The sequence below is a fragment of the Diabrotica undecimpunctata genome, chromosome 5 (assembly GCF_040954645.1).
Source record: "Diabrotica undecimpunctata isolate CICGRU chromosome 5, icDiaUnde3, whole genome shotgun sequence".
NCBI lineage: Eukaryota > Metazoa > Arthropoda > Insecta > Coleoptera > Chrysomelidae > Diabrotica > Diabrotica undecimpunctata.
Genome location: NC_092807.1, coordinates 121,340,197 through 121,364,421, shown reverse-complemented (window position 1 = coordinate 121,364,421; position 24,225 = coordinate 121,340,197). Strand labels below are relative to the sequence as shown.

The window sequence follows — 24,225 nt, the reverse complement described above, 5'->3', positions numbered from 1 at the left end:
ACTCCAGCATTGTGTGAGTAACAGTGTCGGAATATTCGCAGTATAGTTATTTATCTGTATCTGTCTTTCTGAATCTATGAAGTTAAGCCCTAAAACAGTCAATCTAGCCAGTTCCTTATGTTTCGGATTAGCATCTTGGTCCACAGGGCAACATCTTCCGTGTTGATCCACTCTTTTTGCCACCTTTTCTCTTTCTACTTTTTTATGGCTGTTGTGAAATCCTCCCTTTTCTTATAGAGATGTCTCCTTTCTACTGCTAACACATGCAGAGGAACACAACCCGTGATAGTCCACAAAGCCGCGCAGGTAGAGTCCTGTAGGCGCATGCTACTCGCAACAGACTCGTTCTGTCTACTCTTATCATGAGCCTAATATTAGGTATCTATACCTAAATATAAATTACGCCTAACCTAAACGGCGTTGCTTTAGAGCTTCTTCTTCTTCTTCTTCATTTTATATAGACATGACTCTGTCTGTTTTTTAATGTGCCTCCAGTACGTTGTCGTTCCGCCGTTGTCATGGTCTTCCTACTGATAGTTTTCCTATTGGGAAACCGTCTCTTGCCGTCTTTACAACTCTATTTGTTGTCATTCGGCTTATATAATCATTCCATTCTACTCTTCTATTTCTTACCCAGTTTGTGATGTTCTCCACCTTGCATCTACGTCGTATATCTGTACTTCTAGCTCTGTCCCATAGTGTCTTACCATCAATTTTTCTAAGTATTTTCATCTCTGCTGTTTCTAATAACCTTTTTGTCCTCTCTGTGTCAGGTCTTGTTTCTGCCGCTTATGCTATTATTGGTCTGATGACTGTTTTGTAAATTCTGCCTTTCGTTTCTTTCCCGATATTTTTTTTCTCCATATTGTTTCATTTAGGCAGCCTGCGGCTCTGTTTGCTCTATTCACTTGATCTTCCACTTCAGTTTCGAGCTTTCCGTAGCTAGATAATGTGATGCCTAGATATTTAAACTCCATCACTTGTTCTATTATCTGACCTTCCAGCTCCAATTTACATCTTAGTAAATTTGCTGTTGTAACCATGCATTTTGACTTTTTTGGAAAATTAACATGTTAAATTTTCTGGCGGTTATATTAAATTGGTGCAGCATACGTTGTAAATCATCTTCACTTTGAGAGTGTAGTATTGCGTCGTCTGCATAGCAGATTATTTTAAGTTGTTTTTCTCACATTTGGTATCCTTTTTTAGTTCTTACTTTTTTTATTATTTCATCCATAATCAGGTTGAACAATAGAGGACTCAGGGAATCTCCCTGTCGTATCCCATTGCCAGCTTCAATAGAGTCGGTTAGTTCTTGTTCTACTTTTACTTTTATTGTGTTATTTTGGTAGATATTTTCGATCGTTTTGATTATTCCTAGAGGTATCTCTCTTGCTTACAATAAGTGGATAACGTCTTTTAATTTGACCCGGTCAAAAGCCTTCTTGAGGTCCAAGAAACATAAATATGCCGGTTTTTGTATTCTAATGATTTCTCTTGCACTTGCCTCATTATAAATATAGCGTCGGTGCATGATCTTCCTAACCTAAAACCTTGTTGTTCATTATCGTCACCTGCTAAATACTAAACACGTCTTACTGCTAAACAAACTTTACAGAAATGGAATTACAGGAATTGAAACAAAAATTTTATAATATTGCACGATTTCCATATGTACTAGACACAATAGACTGCATCCACATCCGGATCCAATCACCAGGTGGACATTAAGCTGAACGTTATAGAAACCGAAAAGGATATTTTTCATGGAATGTTTAGACTGTATGCGATGCAGAATTGAGAATAATCGACATAGTGGTGCGGTGCTCAGAATCAACACATGACCAAACAATAATATTTTAATAACTGTAGATTGAAAGCTCGCTTAGTGGAAAGAGAATTTGGTGCAAATTCTGTTCTGCTGGGCGACAGTGGATATGGTATTAAAAATTATTTGATAAAACCTCTAGCACCTCCAAATGAACCTGCAGAAATTTTATTTAACGAGTCACAAATTAGAAACTGTGTAGAAAGATCCTATGAGTGTGGAAACTTCCCAGGTTATTATCATAGCAACTTCAATTTTGCATAATTTAGCAATCAATGAAAAAGATGGTGAACCGCCAAATGAGGTGAATATTAATGAAGAATTGAATGAAAATAATGTTTTAGATGTGTTTGAGATGTGGCTATATCGGAGAATGCTTAAGATCCCGTGGACTGACCGAGTCACAAATGAGGAGGTCCTCAGAAGAATGAATAAGAACCGAGAGGTACTGACCACCATCAAATCTCGAAAGTTACAGTTCTTCGGACATATTATGCGAAATGAATCCAGATATGCTCTCCTTCAAGACATCTTGCAAGGAAAAATATTTGGAAAACGAGGTCCAGGAAGAAGAAGAACATCTTGGTTAAAGAACCTCAGAATCTGGTTCTATACAACATATGTGCAGCTTTTCCGCGCTGCTGCAGATAAGATAAAGAATGCCATGATGATCACCAACATTCGTAACGGATAGGCACATCAAGAAGAAGAATGTGTTAGAAAATAATGAAGTCTATGTAAATGAAAATAACAGAATGCGAGCATCAATTATAAATAATCATTTTGTGAATTTGTTATAACAAAATATGAATCTTGTAAAATAAAATTGTTTTGGAAAAAAAATTTAATTTCGATACATTATACGTTATTTTTGTTAATAACTTTTTTATTTTCCATTTTACTATAAAAAGTAATGAGAATAAATTTGTAGACAATTTAATTTTCTACAAATAATGTCTAATAAAATTTTTTGTAGGGTTTCTACAAGATACAGCGCGAAAACCCTTTGCACTCCTAATTTCAAGATGAAGAATATTCAAGAACTCATTGATTGTTCCTGTTCAAGAGAACAAGGACAATCTCGGAGCGCTGTGAAATCCAGGGAAATTAAAGAAATTAAATAAAATTTTTAGTGAAAATTATTCTATGGAAAGCTTTTTTATCTATTTCTTCCTGGTATTTCCTTGTGTTAGTAATCGCAGTGAACGTAACATTTTTAGTCCTTGTTACCATATTTCTTCGTTCCTTCTTTACGTTCTAGACTATCTTCACTCTAACCATTCTATGGTCACTTTCGATTGAAAATTGATTTAATACAGTTACGTCTTGAACAGCGACTGTTTTGTTAGTAAAGATAAAGTCAATTTCGTTCTTGTTCAAGCCATTTGGTGATTGCCAGATCAGCTTACTTTGGGGGCTTTTTTTTAAAATGGGTGTTCATGCTCTATGATATTCATCCGCTATGATATTGCTCTTATGTCATTTTATTGCAAAATTACCAGAAAATAAGTTATGTGTTATTTATTAGTTATTTTTGTTTATAACTTTTTTATTTAATTTCGAATCGGTATATAGATTATTTTTTTTTTTACAACGCCGTACATTTTGGCTGGGACAGGGGGTGAGAAATCTAACGCGCAATCCATAATTTGAATACCATGCTTTGTGTACCGATAAGAATTTGCGGCATAGTTTCTAAAGTTGTTATTACATGTAGTATTGATTTATATGTGATTCATGCTAGGTAAAAAAATGACCCATTAAAAATATCCCATGGGCTTGTAGTCCATAAGATAAGAAGAAGTTCAAATATGGATATTTATGGGTGATTTTCACATTATTTATGTTAATTATGATAGGTGAAGGTCACAGATTATAAATTCTTAGTGTAATTAGAGACCAAAAGCAAGAAGACGAGTTTTATACCAAGCGAAAACTAAAAAGTTAACAGAAACTGGACTGAATTTCGAGGCTAATTTATTTTAATCACATTTTAAATATCTGGAATACACTTAAATACTAAGAAATCCAACTTCGAAACTAAGAATTAGATATTTGTAAAGAAATAATATATAAATCGAATGTTCATTCTTTTTGGATATTGTAGTAAATATATAAACAATATTTTTTTTATTTACAGTAATTTGTTTCAAAAATTATTTAAAAAATACGAGTACATCATTTTATACCAGAAACACGTCGACAATTTGAAAACTTAGTTTTTTATATATCTTACTTTGAATTCTGGGAGAAAAGTTGTGTTGACCTGAAGAAATATCTCCTGGTATCCCTCTATCAATTGAGCATCTTCTGCTAGGCGACTCACTTTTGGGTAACTTTTTACATTCTTTTTCTTCGATGAGATATGGAAACATCTTTCCTCCTGTCAAAATGTGTCACATTAGAAACTGTCATTGAATACTAACGGGTTAATTAACAAATAACATATTAAAAATGCGCTTAGATATGCCAAAATGTGTCAAAAAATAATATTACCTTTTTTAGAAGCAGTCAATTGGAAATAGGTCGGAATCCGGAAAAACATGGTTGAGAAAAGTGTGTATATTCTCAGTAAAAACGCAAGTAGCATTGTACCAGCAATTTAATATTGATATAACAGTGAATTATTTCATACTGTGTGACCTTTGGAAATATTTAAAAGCATACAAACAAAATGAATAGTTCTACTAAAAAGGAAATTCTTTGTGGGTGGGGATGTCGTGATTTCAATATTTTGCGTCTTCCTTGTTTCTAGATCTTGAATCATTATTTAATTCATACATATTCGTAGGTAGCTAATAGTTTAATAATTATAATTATAATATTATAATAAATTAATTTTTAATCAAAAAACAACAGTTTAACTGTTTTATCTGGGACGAGCAAACAGATGAATTATCTTATCGAGGAAAAGTCACAACTTTTTGAGACACAGCATACAATTTTTTATATCTACTTTAAAGACTTTAGCACCAAAAACTTGAAAATGAAGATATACTATTTACATATTATTTATATGCATTTGTTAAATTACAAGCTGTCAGAATGCTCAAAATTCAAAATAAGACAAGAACTTATTAAACAGTTATCATTTTTGTTTTTAATCCATTGAAAAGTTACCTTAAGATTACATTTTTGAGAGGACTCAATTTTATTTTTTTAATGTGTGGGGGTAGTTATAGTGTATTTTTATGTATGAGAGGGTAATAAAACAATAAATTATGTATGCAAATCCCTAAACTGTTGATACGGGTGACTCAATGAAAAACAGATATTTGTCAACAAGTTTACAGAAGTATATAGGAAAACAATTTTAAATTAAAAGTGAAACTGGAACAAACCATGAAGTGGAGATATCCAGGAGTGGCTAGTATACCTGTTGAATACAAAGCACGTGGTGTTCGTGTGTATTAAGGTATAAAAAAATTGCTTATTACAAGCTTAAATTTTTATTTTAAGAAGATCTTTTCGGAATTAAATCATTCCATCATCAGTTAACTAAAAGAGAGAGTAAAAATACCAATATTAAAAAACACAAGTTAAAATTTAAATATATAGAAATAACACGTTGGTTTTTTAGTACTTACATAAAACGTTGTTAAAAAACATTGTATGGCCACTTAAAAAAACTTTCGAAGGACATCCGTATTAAAATATATTAAAATATATAAACCATGAGGATTATATTTTAATACGGATGTCCTTCGAAAGTTTTTTTAAGTGGCCATACAATGTTTTTTAACAACTTTTTATGTAAGTAGTAAAAAACCAACGTGTTATTTCTATATATTTAAATTTTAACTTGTGTTTTTTTATATTGGTATTTTTACTCTCTCTTTTAGTTAACTGATGATGGAATGATTTAATTCTGAGGAGATCTTCTTAAAATAAAAATTTAAGCTTGTAATAAGCAATTTTTTTATACCTTAATACACACGAACACCACGTGCTTTGAAAACAATTTTAAATTGAGTATGACCACCAGGTATAAAGGTTGGAGCAGAATAGAATACAATTATAGTTGTGAGGTTTACTAATCCCTAAATAAGGTTGCCAGTGTCGGAGTGATGGAGGTTAACAGGTACTAATGAATTTGCAAGAAATGTAAGATGTTTATTTTATTGGTTATATATAACCAATAAAAGTTTAATAAGTACCTACCTATTTGCAAAATAAAGTTTAATTCTTTAGATAAAATAAAACGTTTTATTTTTATCTATTTGCAAAATAAAGTTTAATTCTTTGCCTATTTGCAAAATAAAGTTTAATTCTTTAGATAAAATAAAACGTTTTATTTTATCTGAAATGAGTGCATTCCACGAAGTAAGGGTTTCAACAATCAAACATTTAATTCTTTAATTCCAGGAATCTACGACAGTAATTGACTAGATAATTACCTTCTAAACTTATTCCACAGAAAATGTGATAGTGGGTTTTTCCATTTTGTATATAGGAAGGTCCAAGTGGCGTATTCAAAATTCTTAACAGTTCACTAAAAGTAGGTACTTCAGTTGCAAGGTGCAGTTTATTGTGTATACTAGTGTTATGGAAAATTTGGAAGTGCCGTGTAAACGCCGAAAAATTGGTCCTCTAACAGTTAATGAAAAAACATTAATATTTAATTGTTTTAAATCATTTACAGACAAACGTTTATGTGAAAGTGTTGATGAGACCGTTGAGTTAGTTAGCAGTACACTTGGTGTTGGGAAATCTACGATTTACAGAGTTATTATATATATATATATATATATATATATATATATATATATATATATATATATATATATCGGTTTCAAAACGTCTTGCGTCGTTGTCCGATGCCTAATTTCCACGAATTTCTATCATTCCATTGTTCTTCGGTCAAGTCTCGGGAGCTCATTGCCTTTGTTATTCCCTCCTTCCATGTTCTTTTTGGTCTTCCTCGTTTCTTACGATTTGGTGGTATCCATTTCATGGCGATTTTTGGTAGTCTTGTTTCTGGCATTCTTTGAACATGGCCATACCATATAAGTTGTTTCCTTTCTATGTCTGTTGCCAGTGATCCATCTACCCCCATCCGATTCCTTATTTCATCGTTTCTAATTCTGTCTGCTCTAGATATTCGAAGTGATCGTCTAAATACATCCATTTCTGTTGCTTCGAGTTTTCTTTTATTGCTTTCTGTTAGTCTCCATGTCTCTGTACCATGGGTTAAGCTGGTTTTTATGAGAGATTCATATATATTGTATTTTCGTCTTTTACCAATTTCTGAGCTCCAAAGAACTCCGTTAAGGCATCCAATTGTTCTACGGGCCTGGGTTATTCGTTTTCTAATTTCCCTATTGTCTGTGCCTGTGGTGTCGAAATCAATTCCTAGGTAGGTATATTCAGTGCAGAATGCAATTTCGGTTGTGTCCATCTGAATGTTGGATAGTTCTGCGCCTATTGGGAGATATTTTGTTTTTTGTGTATTGAGTTCTAAACCCCACTTCTTGTATTTTTCCTGTAGTTTTCTGGCCATATATGTCAGGTCTTCTTTATCGTTGGCTATAAGGACTTGATCGTCTGCAAACTGTAGGGTATATAGGCAAGTTTCTCCCAGGTCAATGCCCATTCCTCTGCACTTTCTTTTCCACTGATACAGTGCTTTCGCCACGTAGATTTTAAACAATGTGGGGGATATGCAACACCCCTGCCGGAGTCCCTTGTTTACAGGAAATTTTTTTGAAAGTCTATTTCCAATTTTTATTCCCGACGTTGATCCTTCATAAAGCTGTTTAAGGGCGTTAATTACTGTGTGGTTAATGTTTGTTTCCTGCAAAACTTTCCATAGCTTTTTAGCGGGTACAGTATCATAGGCCTTCTGAAGGTCTATAAACATAAGGTGGGTTTCTTGATTGGTACTTGATCTTTTTTCTATTATTTGTTTCAAAACAAACACATTATCGGTGCAGCTCCTTTCTGCTCTAAAGCCAGATTGTTCCTCTTCTTCTTGTTCCTTATATTCTTGTTCGATAATGTCTCGAAGTATCCTTCCATATAGGCGACTTAAGGTACTGGTTACTGATATACCTCGATAGTTTGAGCAGTCCAGTTTACTTCCCTTCTTATGTATAGATGATATGAAGGATACTTTCCATCCATGCGGGACTGGTGCACCGTTTAGATATTGGTTTATACACCAGGTTAATCGTTCAAACAGTTTGTTAGTACCGCATTTGATTAGTTCTGCTGAAATTCTCTCCGGACCTGCAGCTCGACCATTTTTTAGTAGTTGTATCGTTTTTATGACAGTCCTCTCATCGATGTTTATCGTTTCTCCCTGTATGTGTATTTCAGTTGGAGACATTTCTCTATATTCCTCTCTGTTTTCTGTTAATAGATTTTCGTAATGTCGGATCCAGTTCTCTGTTGTTATTAATTGTATGTTTGTTTCTCTTTTTTCATTTGATTTAACTTTTGTCAGGAATTTCTACGTCTCTGAGCATTTTCTACCTCCCATATATGTGTCTATCTCTTTGCATTTTTTGTCCCACATTTCTCGTTTAGCTGTGTTTACTAGTTGTCGTGTTCTTTTTACAGAGTTATTAAAGAGTTATTAAAGAAGAGAAATACTAAATAATAAATTTTACAGAGTTATTAAAGAAGAGAAATGTGGTAGTTTTCGTTAGTTTTCGTTGGTTAGGACTTCGACGGAAAGTGCATGAATTCTTCTTTAGACAAGAATTTCCAACATTGGATAAAGTTCTTGTCTCAGTTCGAGATGATAAGGATTACCCAGAAATGAGTCGAAGTACGTTATGGAAACTTTTAAAAGAAATAGGCTTCCGCTGGAAAAAGAATCCCAGAAAGTCTATTTTATTAGAAAGAAGCGATATTGTCATGAAGACATTTTCTAAGAACCATAAAGGAAATGAGAAACCAAAAAAGAAAAATATTTTATCTTGATGAAACATGGATCAACGAGGGTCATACACCAAATAAATTTTGGCAGGATGAAACTGTTACAAGTCAAAGGCACGCTTTTGTAAATAACTTATCTACTGATTTAAACCCACCATCAGGAAAGGGACGCAGGCTGATAATAGTACACATTGGCAGTTCAGACGGTTTTGTTGAAGGTGGTTTATTAACTTTTGAATCAACTCGTACCGGTGACTACCATGAAGACATGAACGCTGATGTCTTTCAAGAATGGTTCGAACAAATGATAGATATTCTTCCTAAGAACTGTGTAATAGTAATGGATAATGCAAGTTATCACTCCAGACTTATAGAAGGACTGCCCACAACCAAGTGGTTAAAAAAAGACTTGCAGAATTGGCTGAGTTTAAAAAATATTACGTACCATCCCGGATCTATAAGAAAGGAACTTTATTCGTTGTGTGCCCTTCATAAAGAAAAATTTAAAAAATACGAAATTGATGAAATTGCCAAAAATCGTGGAATGACAGTACTTAGATCCCCACCATATCATTGTGAATTAAACCCGATTGAACTGGTATGGGCACAGATAAAGAGTGAAGTTTCAAGAAAAAATACCACTTTTAAAATTCATGATGTTAAACAGTTGTTTTTGGAGGCCGTAAATAATGTAAAACCTGAAAACTGGGAAAAGGCAGTAAATCACACTATTAAAGAAGAGGAAAAAATGTGGAAGCTGGACAATATTACTGATAAAATGATCGAGCCAGTTATTATAAATCTTGGTTCTGAAAGTTCATCTTCTGAATCTGATTTGGATTTGTAACAAGTAGCTGTAAGTTTTATATTAATATTTTTATTCATCTATTTAACATACCTTAGACGGTTTTAAAAACTCTTTTTCTCTTTTGTAATTTTTAAAAATTAAAAAAAATGTGAATTTTTTAAAACCCTTTTTAATGTAGGCCAGTCAGTTCTAATATAGTGTGTGATAAAAGAGGTCACTTTTGTTTACATACACATAACACTTTATAACACTGAAATAATTCATTTATTTTTTACAATTATTCAAAGTAATTTTTCAATTAATCTTGAGCACGCCCATGGAGTGGTCGGAGCTACCAGTTAAAATTATGCTAATTACTCTCTCGTTCATAAAAATAAACTATAAAAGACAATCCTACTGCTTGTGTCCAAAAACACAAAAATATAGATAAATAGATATATTGTAATTACAATTATTAAAGTTAATAAAACATTATTTATGTACTATATATTTAAAAAAGTTCTTATGCTTTTATATCTTATATTTTTTTCTAAAAAAGATTTAGAAAAATGTGTAAAATTTTGTATATTAAATATATATTTACATAATTACTTACCTCTACTGTCATGAAGCAGCAAATATTTCTTAAGAAACGACATTTTACATACAGATTTCACTACCTACTAACTACACGTAAACTTCTTTGAAATGTTTGTAAATTTACATTGAACTTCTCTATGGGATTTATTGACCAAACAGGGGGTGTTATTTAGTTGAGTGCCGCCCATATTTAATAATGGGGAAACCATTGATGCTATCAAAAGAGAACAATTGAATCAATATTTCAACACGTATGTATTTCTGCGAATATACCTATTATATAGCAAAGGGTATTGTACCTTAACAAAATTTAATCAAAATGAATACCTGTCAATGTGGTAATCAATTGACTTCAAGAACGAAATTTTAATTAAATCTAGATATTCAAGGATTTTAAAAATACAATATTAAACGAGCATAACAATTAAAAGAAAAAAAATTAAAAGAACATTGTAAAAATAAAAAAAAAACCAAAGAAGCACGAAATGTTACAATACCAGAAAAAAGAGATAATCCGTAATATATTCTTCTTTTCAGGATCTGCAGCTCTAATCGAGTACAGAGCAAAGATTTACTCTCTGTTCAGTCATGATTTTTAAATAAGCTTCTAACTTTGGACAGCAGAATTCTACATAAAGTAACCTACAAACGATATAACTGCTTCCGGCGAAAAAAAAAATCGAATCTTTCAACCATACATGAGAGACTATCCTTCCTGGGTAGGAGTCATACCGTGAAAACTTCTTCTAGGTGTCTCTGCAATTCTTTATATTCCGTACAAGACTGCCTGTTATGGGGTACAAGGGTAATAGTTCCGCTTGGAAGGAGGAAAACAATACTGAATTTGCTACACTCAGCAAACCCCGGAATCGTAAAAATGAAGTCACTGGCACGCTCATATGTTTGGTGGCTAAATCTCGACAAACAAATCGAACACCTAGTACATACATGCAGCGAGTGCCAGGAGTCTAGAAACATGCCAAAAAAGGCTCCAATCCATCCGTTGGAGTGGGCCAGAGCTCCATGGACAAGAATACACCTCGATTTTGCCGGTCCATTTAAAGGCAAAATGTTTCTGATTATCATAGACTCGTACTCAAAGTGGTTGGAGGTTAAAATCGTTCCAAATACCTCTAGTGTTGTGACTATAGAGGTATTACGTGGTTTATTTGCCACTCATGGCATCCCAGATATCGTCGAATCTGATTACGAAACTTGTTTTACGTCAGCTGAGTTCCAAGATTTTTTAAAGAAAAACCTTATTAAACAAGCATTGGTTGCACCGTACCATCCAAGTAGTAATGGGCAAGCGGAACGCATGGTACAAAATGTAAAAAATGCACTAAAAAAATGAGAGATAGTAATGAAGAAACTAAAATACAGTTAGCATTACACAGATATATCCTTACTCAGCACATTACACCCCATTGTACGACAGGGAGATGCCCATCAGAAATATTAATGGGGCAAAAATTGGGCTCATTATTTGATCGTTTACAGCCCGACTTTAGAAAAGAAATGTTATCTAAGCAAGAGATGAAAGATTCTTACAAAACAGTACCCAGATGTTTTCAAGAAAACGAGACTGTATTCAAAAGTGGCTTCCTTCCAAAATAATTGAAACCACTGGACCGTTAAGCTACAAAGTTCAAACCCATGATGGTAAAACTTTACGTCGTCATTCTGACCAAATCAGAACCCGTGTGTGTGACCAAGAAACAACAGACGAATTTCCGTCAACCTCGATGGAAACAAAATTACTGGTAACTCCGCAACCGTTGTTTCTGCATCCAAACGAATTTGTGGACCCAGAACCAGAAATTGTAGAGCAGGCCGTTGAAGTTAAAAAGCCACCTGCCCGAATAAGAAAACCTCCAAGGTATTTCGAGGACTATGATGAGTAGATTCATCCAGGAGGGAGGTGTGTGATGTATTGGCAACCATGCAGTGCGGTTACGTCACAATCAGCTGGGAGAAAACTCAGGACGACAGACGCGACGATGGTCTATTTAATGTATATTGTTATTTGCATTACGTTTTGGAGTGATAATTAAAGTCGGTATTATTTCTTATACTGTTGTTATTATTTACAACCCGGTCCGATACATATTAATAGATACCTTAACTAGCCAAATATGTAAGAGAAATGTATATTTCAGGTCTCCTAGTATAATGGGACAAATACTTTTGAATAGATTACCAATGCAAATAAAATTGTGTTAGAGCATGATAAGCTTTAAAATAAATTTAAAGGAATTTTTGACTGCACACATTTTTTTATTCAATTGAAAAATTTCTTCAATTTTAAATGTACTCCTTTTTTGATATTAGTTTAGTGTGTTCGTCTACTTGTTTGTTTTATTTAATTAACTGACCAATTCTACACAAACTATGTTTATTTAAAAGGAAATAAAGTATTTATTTATTTATTTAATATCAAGGAAGACAAAAATAATTTTAACGTATTGTGGATTATTATACAGCACCGCATTTAATTAATAAAGTGACAAGGAGTATGAGTTGACATTGACAGCAGACAGATTAAACGTTTCAAATCCACTAAAAATTTGCTTGTAATCTTGCACACAAGTATTCTAAGAATAATATTTTTCACATATATAATTTTAATTTAAGACAATTAAGATGCCGGACCATTTAGGAGATGATATGCGAAAAATAAAAGACCAAAAAGAGGAGCCCGAAAAGGAAATTAAAGGTAACCCAAAAAAGTAATTTTTAGAAAATTTGCAAATTACAATGAAAATATTATTTTAGCACTTGATGAAGGAGATATAGCACTTCTCAAAACCTATGTAAGTTTTCTTTTTCATTTAATCAATATCCGTATTATTTATGGGATCGGTTTTCACATGATCAAATATATCTTAGATCTAATATCTATTTATTATTTAGGGACAAGGGCAATACACAAAGACGATTAAAACATGTGAAGAAGATATTCAAACGATAATCAAAAGGGTAAATGAATTAACTGGTATAAAAGAGTCTGATACTGGTTTGGCTGCACCAGCTTTATGGGATCTAGCAGCTGACAAACAAACCTTACAAAATGAACAACCCTTACAAGTGGCCCGTTGTACGAAAATTATCAATGCTGATACAGATGATCCCAAATACATTATAAATGTTAAACAGTTTGCCAAATTTGTAGTAGATTTGGCAGACTCTGTGGCCCCTACAGACATAGAAGAAGGCATGAGAGTTGGGTAAGAATTGTTGAGTTAAAAAATTGTCAAACCAAGAGATAAAATGTTTTGTTTTTAGAGTTGATCGGAATAAGTATCAAATTCATATTCCTCTACCTCCAAAAATTGATCCAACTGTGACTATGATGCAAGTTGAGGAGAAACCTGATGTTACATACAGTGATGTTGGTGGTTGCAAAGAACAAATTGAAAAGTTGAGGGAAGTTGTTGAAACTCCTTTACTCCATGTAAGTTATTTTACTAAAATTCAATATTGTAATATTTTTGTCATTTTCTATTACTGTTGAATGACTTTCTTTAAGCTTTTATTCATGAGTTCTGATTCTATACTGTTCTATAGATCATTGTGTCTAGCAGGCTCACCACTGTTTGCATTATACCCATAAGATATTCCAGTGTGTAGTGGTCAACAATGATAAAATTATTTTATATGTTCCACAATGGTTATTTACTTAGATGAGCCCTAACAATTATATATTGGAACAAGCAGTTATTTCACTAATAAAATGCCAATTTACCAAAATTTTTTTTATTTAAATTTTTTTAAATTATAAATATGAAATTAACAACATTTTTTAATGAATTTCAACTATTTAATTAATTGTTTGATAATCGAAAAATGCTGAAAACTAAATATTGCAACAAGAGGTTTTTAAAAAATTAAAATTATGAATAACAGCCTGAAATTTATTAGGCATTGTATCAACTAGGCCTTCACAGAATTCAGGGATGAAACTATCCTATATTTGTTGCAATTTAGGACATAGCTGTGGCAAAGTATCATCGTCAGTGGCATTACAGCTCATTATGAGCCAAATCCTTCTTCAGAACAATCTTCCATTCGCCCCTGTCTCTGGCAACTCTTCTCCATGCTTTTACTCCAATGGATTTTATCTTGATACCTAAGTTTTGGTCTTCCTCTGGCTCGTCTTCCCACTGGTCCTCTTCGGTCGAAAATTTTTCTGATCGTTGCATCTTCATCTCGCCTAATAACATGGCCTATCCATCGAAGGCGTGCTAATTTAATACATTTTACAACGTCAGGTTTCCCAAAACTTCTGTATAACTCAAAGTTGTAGCGCCTACGCCACAAACCCTGTTCTTGGATTCCTCCATATATTTTCTTTAAAATTTTTCTCTCGAAACATTTAAGCAATTCTTGGTCATTCTGTGTAAGTGACCATGTTTCAGACCTGTATGTTAACACTAGCCTTATTAATGTCTTATATATGGTAACTTTAATTTTTCTGGGTAGTTTTGGGGTCATATGTTTCCTCAAGCCGTAATAGCACTTATTGGCTAGCACTATTCTTCTTTTAATTTCTTCGCTGACATTGTTGTCTTTGGTCAGCAGCGAGCCCAGGTAGACGAAGGTGTCCACACCCTCCAGTTCCAGATCTTCAATTAATAGTCTAGGTATCTGGTTGCCTGATCTAGTACAATACATATACTTGGTTTTCTGTGTGTTTATTTTTAAACCCATTTTAAGTGCAGACGCCCTTAGTGATCGAAATGCTTCGATCAGAGATTCTGAGGACCTAGCAATAATGCCTATGTCATCTGCATATCCGACCACTTGTACAGATTTATTAAAGATGGTGCCATTCGTATTAATATGGCAGTCTCGAATTACTTTTTCTAGTGCAAGGTTAAATAAGAGACACGACAGTCCGTCTGCCTGTCTCAGTCCATTTTTACAATGGAAGGGTCTGGGAAAGTTGTTTTGGATTCTGACTATACTCTCTACGCCTGTAAGTGTAACTTCCGTTAGTTAAACAAGATGAAGCGGCATTTGAAATTCCACCATAGCCGGTAGAAGTTTTTGTCTGTTGACTGAGTCATATGCGGCTTTGAAATCCACGAATATGTGGTGGGTGTCGACTTCGAACTCAAGCGTTTTCTCAAGAATCTGTCTGACTGTGAAGATTTGATCCGTTGTTGATTTATTGGGTCGGAAACTGCACTGGTAGTTCCCAACTATTTGTTCAGCATAGGGGATCAATCGTCTGTATAATACGTTGGACAATACATTGTATGCCACGTTAAGTAGGGTGATGCCCTATAATTATCACATACCATCATGTCTCCCTTTTTGTGAAGAGGGTGCATTACACCTAATTTCCAGTCCGCTGGCGTTTCCTTCCGTTGCCAGATTTTGGTTACTAATTTATGCATGTGTTTAAAAAGGGTGTCACCTCCATTCTTAAATAGTTCGGCAGGAAGATTGACCAAACCGGGAGCTTTGTTATTTTTCAGTTTTGAAATGGCTTCTCTAATTTCTTCTTCGGTGAGGGGCAGCTCTTGAGCATTTTCATCCATTTCAGGCAAAGTAATTTCTATTTGGTCTTCTTCACGACTATCGCTAAGCAGTTCTTCAAAATGATTCGCCCACCTTTTTAGTATCTGCTCTTTGTCACTAATTATGGAACCATCTCTGTTTTTACAAGCTGTTATTCTGGGTTTGAATTCTTTTCTGCAGCTGTTTATCTTCTGGTAGAATTTTCGCGAGTCTTCGCAAAGTATGCTGAGGGTTATTTCTTAGGCATTGTTTCATTCTGTTTAAAGTGTCTATTGGATTAGGATCCAAGCTGCTAGGATATGACAAAACTTTAATATCTTGTTCTCCCATTCATTTTTTTGCAGATTTAGCCATATGACATGAAGCTATGTCCTGTTGAAAGATAAAATCATCTGGATGGATATAACTTTGCTGCACTTGGGTAACAAAGAATGTTCCAGAATATCTTGATATTTGACTGCATTTACTGTGCCTTCAATAAAATGTAAAGTTCCCAACCCTTTGGTCTCCATAAAACTCCACACTATGATGCCATGTGGAAACTTTACAGTCCTTTTGAGACAAGCCGTATGGAATGCTTTTGTTTTTTTTTTCCAGAATTACGTGCTTTCAGTAATCTCCCACACAGACATCAAATGTGCTTTCATCACTAGAAATAACTTTGTCCCAGTTTTGTTTGGTCCACGAAAGTTTTGATTTAGCCCAAATATAATGATTCCTTTTTTTGAGTTTCTGTCAACCTTGGTTTTCTATGACCTAAAGAAAAACCCATAAAGATACTTTATAAAAACTAAGACAGCTTTTGTTGATATATTTGTGACAACATTGTTTGGAAACATTCATCCCAGTTTCTCTATTCCACCTAGCAGTTACTTCTCTTAGTGTATTTTTTCTTCCCAACTTTATATATATATATATATATATATATATTATATTCTAATTAAATGACACACTCCTTTGAGAAACAGCTTTTGTACAGCCCTGGCTTTTGCAATGAACATGAATACTGTAAGTTTCACAGTAGTTGTTGCTACACTCAATTCACTGGAAATTTCATGCTTTGTTTTCCCTTTATGGTAGTGATGAATAATACTTTCTCACATTGTTGAATCAGTAGGTTTTCCATGAGCCATTATTGTATTCTACTCATAATAAAACTGACAGTTATTAATTATTTATACTCAAATGACGCATGACAATTATTATTGACAACACTGTTGACATTGAAAAAATAAAAGATATAATTAAGCACTAAAAATAATTCCATACATCATAAAAAATATTGTTAATTTCATATTTATGATTTAAAAGAATTTTGTAAATTAGCATTTTATTCCTAAAATAACTGATTGTTCCAACATATAGTTGTTAGGACTCGTAGTTACTTTATTACCCCAAATTTGTCTCCAAGAGAAAAATCTCCTCTTTAGTTACCTGTGAGATTTTCTATCTGTTGGTTAAGCATAGCCACTGCACTACAGCCACCACCGGCGACCTACTGATGTATGTTGATAATATCTTTATAATTTTTGGAATATGAATAATACATAGTAGCAAATGACAATGGCTAGAAACTGTCATTTAGGTTTGCCATGTGAGACATACCTGGCCATCTATAAGCCATAGATGTCAACAACTAGAGCTGGTGTTATGTGAGGCATGGCAAAAATGACAAGGGTTGATAGATCCATGTCACTTATTTACAAGGTTATATTTGATGTAGTTATTTATACTTTTAAGTCACGTTATAAACACTTCTTATTCAAATTTATAGCCCGAAAAATTTGTAAAACTTGGTATTGAACCACCAAAAGGAGTTCTTCTTTTTGGTCCCCCTGGAACTGGTAAAACTCTTTGTGCTAGAGCAGTAGCCAATAGAACAGATGCCTGCTTTATCCGTGTAATTGGTTCTGAATTGGTTCAGAAGTATGTAGGAGAGGGAGCAAGAATGGTTAGAGAACTTTTTGAAATGGCTAGGTCAAAGAAGGCCTGCTTGATATTCTTTGATGAAATTGATGCTATTGGTGGAGCCAGATTTGATGATGGTGCTGGAGGTGATAACGAGGTAAGAAATTCTTTTTATGGTCAAAAGTTTGATAGTCAAAACACAGTTGAAAATATAGATTAATTAGAAAGTATGATGATTAACTGTTTGCTTTACATTATATTAATTTGAACAATTTTTAAATATGAAAATTTACAAAAACAGAAAAAATGAACTCTTAAAAAACAAAATTATTATTCAGAGTTAGCTCGTAACATATAAATTAAACGCAAACAGTGTTGGTTACCAATAAAAACATACTAGGTATAATTATTATTGTATAGATTTAGTGTCATCATTTTCAAAATGTATTTCTGTTGATGAAGATCACATTGAACAACTTTTTATTTTATGTCAGATGTTTCAAGACCTATGTATGGCACTGCCGTCGTGTTGAAAATTTTTTTTACAGTTTCTTCATATAATATACAACCTGGGTAATAATCTATCGTCAGTATGGACCTTACGTGAGATGGAGTGAGAAACACCTATTTAAAAAGAGAGAGGTATATTAGGTCCGCCCTTTATATCGTCGAAAATGCATTAGTGAAAATGATAAATTCAACAGAAGAGGAGAAGTTCAACGTTGCCAAACTTATTGGTTTTATTTGTCCTGTTGTCTTTTTAGCATTTGAGCAATGTTCTAAGATAATGAAATTTGGGCGAATTGATTTAAATGACAGCTTACTGTTTTTTATTAAGAATATGCCACAATTTTACTTTATTTCAGTCAAAATTCGCCCATTCCTACGCCAGGAAATGTCTTTTTCACAAGACTCGAGCGAAGTGTCCTAGGAAGCGCTGCTATTAACCCACACACACACGTCTGTGTTGGTTCGAAGATAAAACTCGACTATATTTGTAGATGGAATTCGTCCCTTATCTCACACACGTCTGGTGTTATTTCGCAGATGGCTCGTCTTGTAAATGAAATACGAGGAGAATCAAAACTACCACAAAGTCTGTTAATATTTTATAAATGTTTATCTATCATTGCGAAACTGCAACACTAATGTTAAAACTGTTTTTAGGTACAACGTACTATGTTAGAACTTATCAATCAATTGGATGGTTTTGATCCTAGAGGTAACATTAAAGTACTTATGGCTACAAATCGACCAGATACTCTAGACCCTGCCCTTATGAGACCTGGTCGTTTGGATCGTAAAGTTGAATTTGGACTTCCAGACCTTGAAGGAAGAAGTCATATTTTCAAAATTCATGCTAGGTCAATGTCTGTTGAGAGAGATATTCGTTTTGAACTTTTGGCCAGGTAAGATAACAGTATTAATTTATGAATTCAGTAAAAGTTTTATTATTTATAACTACAGTTAATTGAATTTATGCTGTATAATTTTGTCTCCCTCTTTTTCTTTTGTCATCTTCTCCACATATCAATATTTTCGTTGTGTCTCGAGTCCATGCAGTAGACATGTCTCAAACCAAAATAGTTCAAACCCAAAAATTTTTTGACTGTGATCAGTTAGTTACTCTTGTAATGAATGAAAATATTGACTAAGTATAGTATTTTTCATATAAAAATGCGTGCACGTCATTCAAGATTTACGACGTCAGAACCCCACAGCGTTGCCAAAACATCAGAATAGTAAGTAAGTGAGGAATTTTTAAAATGTCAACTATTTGTCAAACTATTATATTAACAGTAAATACACTTAGTTTTAAGATTACTGCAACACACTAAAATACATAAGAAAACATTTTAATACAAAATTATATATTCTAAATTTGTTATATGTTATATGAAAGCTTATTAGCTTTCTACAGACTATTTAGTTGTTTTGGCATAGCACAATCACAATACACAACAATAATTAGTTTTTAAAGCATTTAATCTAAATTTAATATGTATTTATAAATACAATTTATTAATATATAATATATTATGATCAAATTGTGTAAGAAATCAAAACATAAACAAAATTCTTACTCTAAAAACGCGGCAACACTTTAAACAATTTTACCACACGCTGAGCTGTCAATAAATATTGAAGTATTCCCGTATCAGTTGCGTACAATTGTCTAATATGTTTAATTAAAATTATTATTTTTGTGGAATATTAGACTTATAGAGTTATTTCATAAAATTTATATTATTAATAATAACAAATGTTTTTGGTTATTTAATCAATATAATTCTAAAATTTCCAATATAATGAAGATTACATTTTTCTGATTATTATACCATGTCGACGTCTATGAAAGATCGTGCAGTTCCGTATGGGTTTCGCATTATTAGCTGTGCTAGGAAAATTTGAACTCTAAGGTTGACGTTCTGGAAATTTTAAATATAAGTGACGTCACTTTATATAACTTGTGACGTGCACGCATTTTTATATGAAAAATACTATCTATAAACAAATACTAAATTATAAACAGGAAGGAAGAAGTGTAGAATGCCCCTGGCAAATATGGAGCAAAAGTGTACCCCCCCCCCCCCCTTAAGATAGGCAAAATGGCCTCACTGCAATTTTTTACGTTCTATGTCTATCTTCTTCTTGGTGCACCATGTCCTTTCAGAACGTGGTTTACTATCATAGCTATCTTAATTTGATTCACTGCCACCCTAAATAGAATGCTTGGATCAATACCATACCAATCTCGCAAGTTCTTCAACCATAAAGTCTTTCTTCGTGCGGGACTGCGTTTGCCTGCTATTTTCCTTTGCATAATATAAGAACCTATATTTGGGACCTCTCATTAAATGTCCGAAGTACTCCAGCTTTCTCTTCTTGATCTTTTTATAATCTCAGTAGTCTTGCTGATATGTTCTAGTATTAAGGAGTATCGCATCTTCTCCGCCCAAGAAACTTTTAAAATTTCGAAAGAAACTTCTAAAGCTTCAAGATGTGGTGCTGTGGTGCAAAAGACGATTTAGATCACTTTTACTCACAGTCCAGGACTCGGCTCCATAAAGTAAGACCGAGAACACGTTGCATCGCAGTAGGCAGATCTGTAATGCCAATTTTAGGTCTCTGTTATATAATACCTTGGACATACTTCTAAAAGCGGCTCTGGCCTGCCATGTCTATCCCAGCTCTAATTATTATATATACATATATATGTAAAAACTTGTTTTTTCGCAACAGATAAGTTTGTTTATATTGATCTGAGGCTGGAAAATATATTTTCATGCATTATTTTAGAACATTCTCTACTACCAGGCTATTATTTTTCCCCATATAATTGACTATATTATGGTTCATATCAGTACATTTCTTAATCTCTGCAATATTTATTGTGTATCACCTTCTGACTTACAACTTTAACTTGTCTTTGTATTTATTTATTTCCCGATTTTCAGCCCGTAGACCAATATGCTTCTTTCGATTGTGGTTCTTCTCAGAGCCTTCTTTCAGTGCGTCATTAATTATGACGTCATATAATGTATTGGATGTTTCGAGAATTATTTCATGTAATTATTGACGAATCTAACGTCATTTTTTGTAAACACAAAAAAAACTCTTTAAAAATGTTAGATAACTAATGGTGGAAAGGGTAAACTTTGTTGCCAAACTATCCACATTTAAGAGAGGCGTATTTGAACACCTAATTGCTTCAAAATATTTATAAAGGACCACTGAAGCAATAAAACAATTAAGAGGTATTTTCCTTCGATTTATTTACAAAATAGACTTAAGGGCTGGTTCAAACATCGACAATTATCGCAATTCTGATAGTTACATAAAGAGTTATACAAATATTAGCTTTACAGTGAGTGCGGGGAGGCAGTAACAGATATACATGAAATGATAAAATTGAGAGAGACCAACTATATACGTTTTAACACAAAACACCGGGTTTACAAGCGCATTTATCTCTTACGCACCACGCACTTTTCGGGATCACACACAACCGGCCTTTACTTGCCGAGAGGCAAATTGGCACTGTCTGTCTTAAGTTACATAACGAGGGGAGGACGGGTCCCTGATCTAGGAAATCAGTCGCACACACGTTAACACGATAGCTGCCGACCTGAGCGCACAATTTGATAAAATAACTATACTACGATTACAATATACAGGTTGTTTTTACAACAACTAATATAATTATTTCACGGCATATCAACTAATGATATATCTTAAACCAAAAAAGTATAAAGGCGACAGGAACTGTAAGAGAAAATCGTATGCAAAAATGTCTAGTCTTCTTCTTCTTGTGCCACTTCTATCGGAGATTGGAGATCAGCAAGGTTATCCTGACCTTGTTTACAGCTGACCTAAAGAGTTCATTAGTGGTACAGCCAAACCACTCTCTCAAATTACGCAGCTGACATTCTTCTACGGCCTGGATTCCGTTTTCCTTCTATTTTTCCTTGCATTATATTTTAAGTAATGCGTATTTATGTCCTCTGATCACGTGACCCAAATATTCGAGTTTTCTTCGTTTGATCGTTGACAAAATTTCTGGGTCTTTTCCTATCCTTCGCATTACTTCAAAATTTGTAACTCTTTCAACCCAACTTATCTTCAGCATTCGACGGTAGCACCACATCTCGAAACTTTCAATATTTTTTATATTGTTCTGCTTGAGAGTCCAGGCCTCTACACCGTATAATAGCGTGTTAAATACGTAGCCCCTTAGCATTCTTAATCGGAGAGGGATGCTTATATCCCTGTTGCAGAAGAATTTCCTCATCTTTATGAAGGTAGCCCTGGCAATTTCGATACGTCTTTTTATTTCATTGTTTTGGTCTCCAGTTTCGTTTATTGAAGTACCCAAGTATTTGTAACTTGATGAAATGTCTAGTAATGGAGTCTAAGCTAATGAAGAAAATGGCAAGAGGTATATATGATTATAGATTCGAAAAAACTAATGAAATTTTGTTTGTGAAATGGTATGAAAATAGTGTTTGTTCTATGTTATCCAATTATGATACCATGAATCACTAGGTCACGTAAAACGGTGGTCCAGAGCATCAAAATCAAAAGAAAATGTAGTATAGCTCAAATTTTCTGCTTCCTACAATCCTGGAATGGGTGGAGTAGATGCGCATGATCAGTGTATATATAATCGAATACAACAACGAATCGAATGTGGCTTCATTTGTAACGCAAACATAAGTTATATTAGCATCATAATACATTTTACAGTTAGACCAAACACTCTATATTGGATTGAATTGACAATGATATAGACGCGGTCTCAAGACCCGATGGCCATATTGAAGGGCCAGTCTATTCAATAGTAAAACAAAGTATATAAAAATGCCATTTACTAAATAAATTCTAATACATACGTAAACACTTTATTTGGTAGATGCTTCTTTATAGTATCTATCAACTCAAACTTCATCATAGTCATTATAGTGTGAATACTTGTTCCTCTTCCATATATTTTGGCATTTTTAAAATATTTTAATGAAAAAATAAATAATCCAAAATACAAAATAATGCACAGAGCTGTGAAGTATTATCAAATACTGACCTGCACGACAACGATCACTTCACTCTTTGACACTTCGACAGGATGGCCAACATGGATGAAGTTTTATGTAAAATGTTTGTAATTCGCGGAATTGATTGGCTATAGAAAGCGCGCATTTTAAATATCAACGAATCAAACGTAGGTTAGGAATAGACCGTTTATGTATGTAACGCTACAATATTTTTGTGTTTAATAGCGGAATTACCGCTTTTTCCATCACATCCAACTTAATGCGTTAGAAAGAAATAGAAAAGCTGTGACACACTGAAGGAAGGCTTTGAGAAGAACTATATATTCTCATTTTTCTAAGGCTGGGTTAAATAGTGTTATAGACAGAAAATCTCCTTGCCTCATCGCTCTATGTACTGCTGATGTCCTTGATAGTTATCCTTGTACATTTACTTTGTTTAATATTTCATTTTTAAGCTCTTCTTGTCTAATTTTAATAGTTTTGCTGGTCTTCTTGATGATATCATAGCCTCGAAGATTCCTGCTTAATAACTACTGTGTAATAATCGTGACAATGTAATCTATTGTTGATCTCCTTTTCCTGAGACCTCCTTGATAATCCCGGATTATTCATTTTTGCAGTTGTTGAATAATTGTTATAAGCCAAATATATGTTACGTTGATTTTTTAGGTTGTGTCCAAATTCCACTGGAGCTGAAATCAGAAGTGTTTGTACTGAAGCTGGTATGTTCGCTATAAGAGCAAGGAGGAAAGTAGCTACCGAAAAAGACTTCTTAGAAGCTGTAAATAAAGTGATTAAGTCATATGCCAAGTTCTCTGCTACACCAAGATATATGACTTACAATTAATTTTAAAGATTTTCTAATTATCGTATTATTTAAATTGCGTTTCTAAATAAATAATCTTTTTTTAGGGTATTCGTTGTTTATTTATGGTTTTAAGGTTTTATGTATTTTTTCTTGAATAGACTTTACCCTAACATCGCTAATAGATCATGGCGGATCTGTGACAAAGTGACTACATTTGGATGTGAGAGGTGGCATTCGGATTTGTGCAGAAAAAATTGTAATAATATTGTAATTATTATTACTAAAACTTTAGTAATAATAATTAACACATCCTCCTTCTTCAATAGGTCGGAAA

General features: G+C 33.5%; 3 protein-coding genes across 4 annotated transcripts in view; 2 read left to right on the top strand and 1 right to left on the bottom strand.

The window, feature by feature from the left end:
* Nucleotides 1–10,201, bottom strand: part of LOC140440767 (kinesin-like protein Klp10A) — a 41,105-nt gene extending 30,904 nt beyond the window's left edge. The window contains exons 1-2 of one of the 2 annotated variants that reach the window (XM_072531136.1): nt 10,114–10,201; nt 4,065–4,211 (exon numbers count right to left, since the gene is read on the bottom strand). In XM_072531136.1, the coding sequence (XP_072387237.1) occupies nt 4,065–4,211; nt 10,114–10,156 (190 nt within the window). In that variant the 5' untranslated portion in view covers nt 10,157–10,201. Of the gene's footprint in view, nt 1–4,064; nt 4,212–4,324; nt 4,689–10,113 lie in introns of those variants that run through there. The other variant, XM_072531135.1, reaches the window with a different exon arrangement.
* A 1,461-nt stretch (nt 10,202–11,662) lies between these two features.
* Nucleotides 11,663–12,001, top strand: LOC140442454 (uncharacterized). The gene has a single exon (XM_072533524.1). The coding sequence runs from the start codon at nt 11,663–11,665 to the stop codon at nt 11,999–12,001; it is 339 nt and encodes a 112-aa protein (XP_072389625.1).
* A 621-nt stretch (nt 12,002–12,622) lies between these two features.
* On the top strand, nt 12,623–23,999 carry Rpt1 (26S proteasome regulatory subunit Rpt1). Its single transcript, XM_072532613.1, has 7 exons — nt 12,623–12,813; nt 12,873–12,910; nt 13,011–13,324; nt 13,383–13,551; nt 17,398–17,688; nt 18,699–18,940; nt 23,753–23,999. Exons 1-7 carry the CDS (start codon nt 12,741–12,743, stop codon nt 23,928–23,930), a joined length of 1,305 nt encoding a protein of 434 aa, XP_072388714.1. The 5' UTR covers nt 12,623–12,740; the 3' UTR covers nt 23,931–23,999.
* The last annotated feature ends 226 nt before the right edge of the window (nt 24,000–24,225 follow it).

Bases quoted from the DNA above. Each gene is read 5' to 3' on its own strand.
- LOC140442454 (XM_072533524.1), top strand. From the start codon at position 11,663: ATGTTTTCAAGAAAACGAGACTGTATTCAAAAGTGGCTTCCTTCCAAA.
- Rpt1 (XM_072532613.1), top strand. From the start codon at position 12,741: ATGCCGGACCATTTAGGAGATGATATGCGAAAAATAAAAGACCAAAAA. The intron at 13,325-13,382 runs GTAAGAATTGTT...TTTTGTTTTTAG, and splicing joins GAAGAAGGCATGAGAGTTGG to AGTTGATCGGAATAAGTATC. The intron at 18,941-23,752 runs GTAAGATAACAG...TTGATTTTTTAG, and splicing joins CGTTTTGAACTTTTGGCCAG to GTTGTGTCCAAATTCCACTG.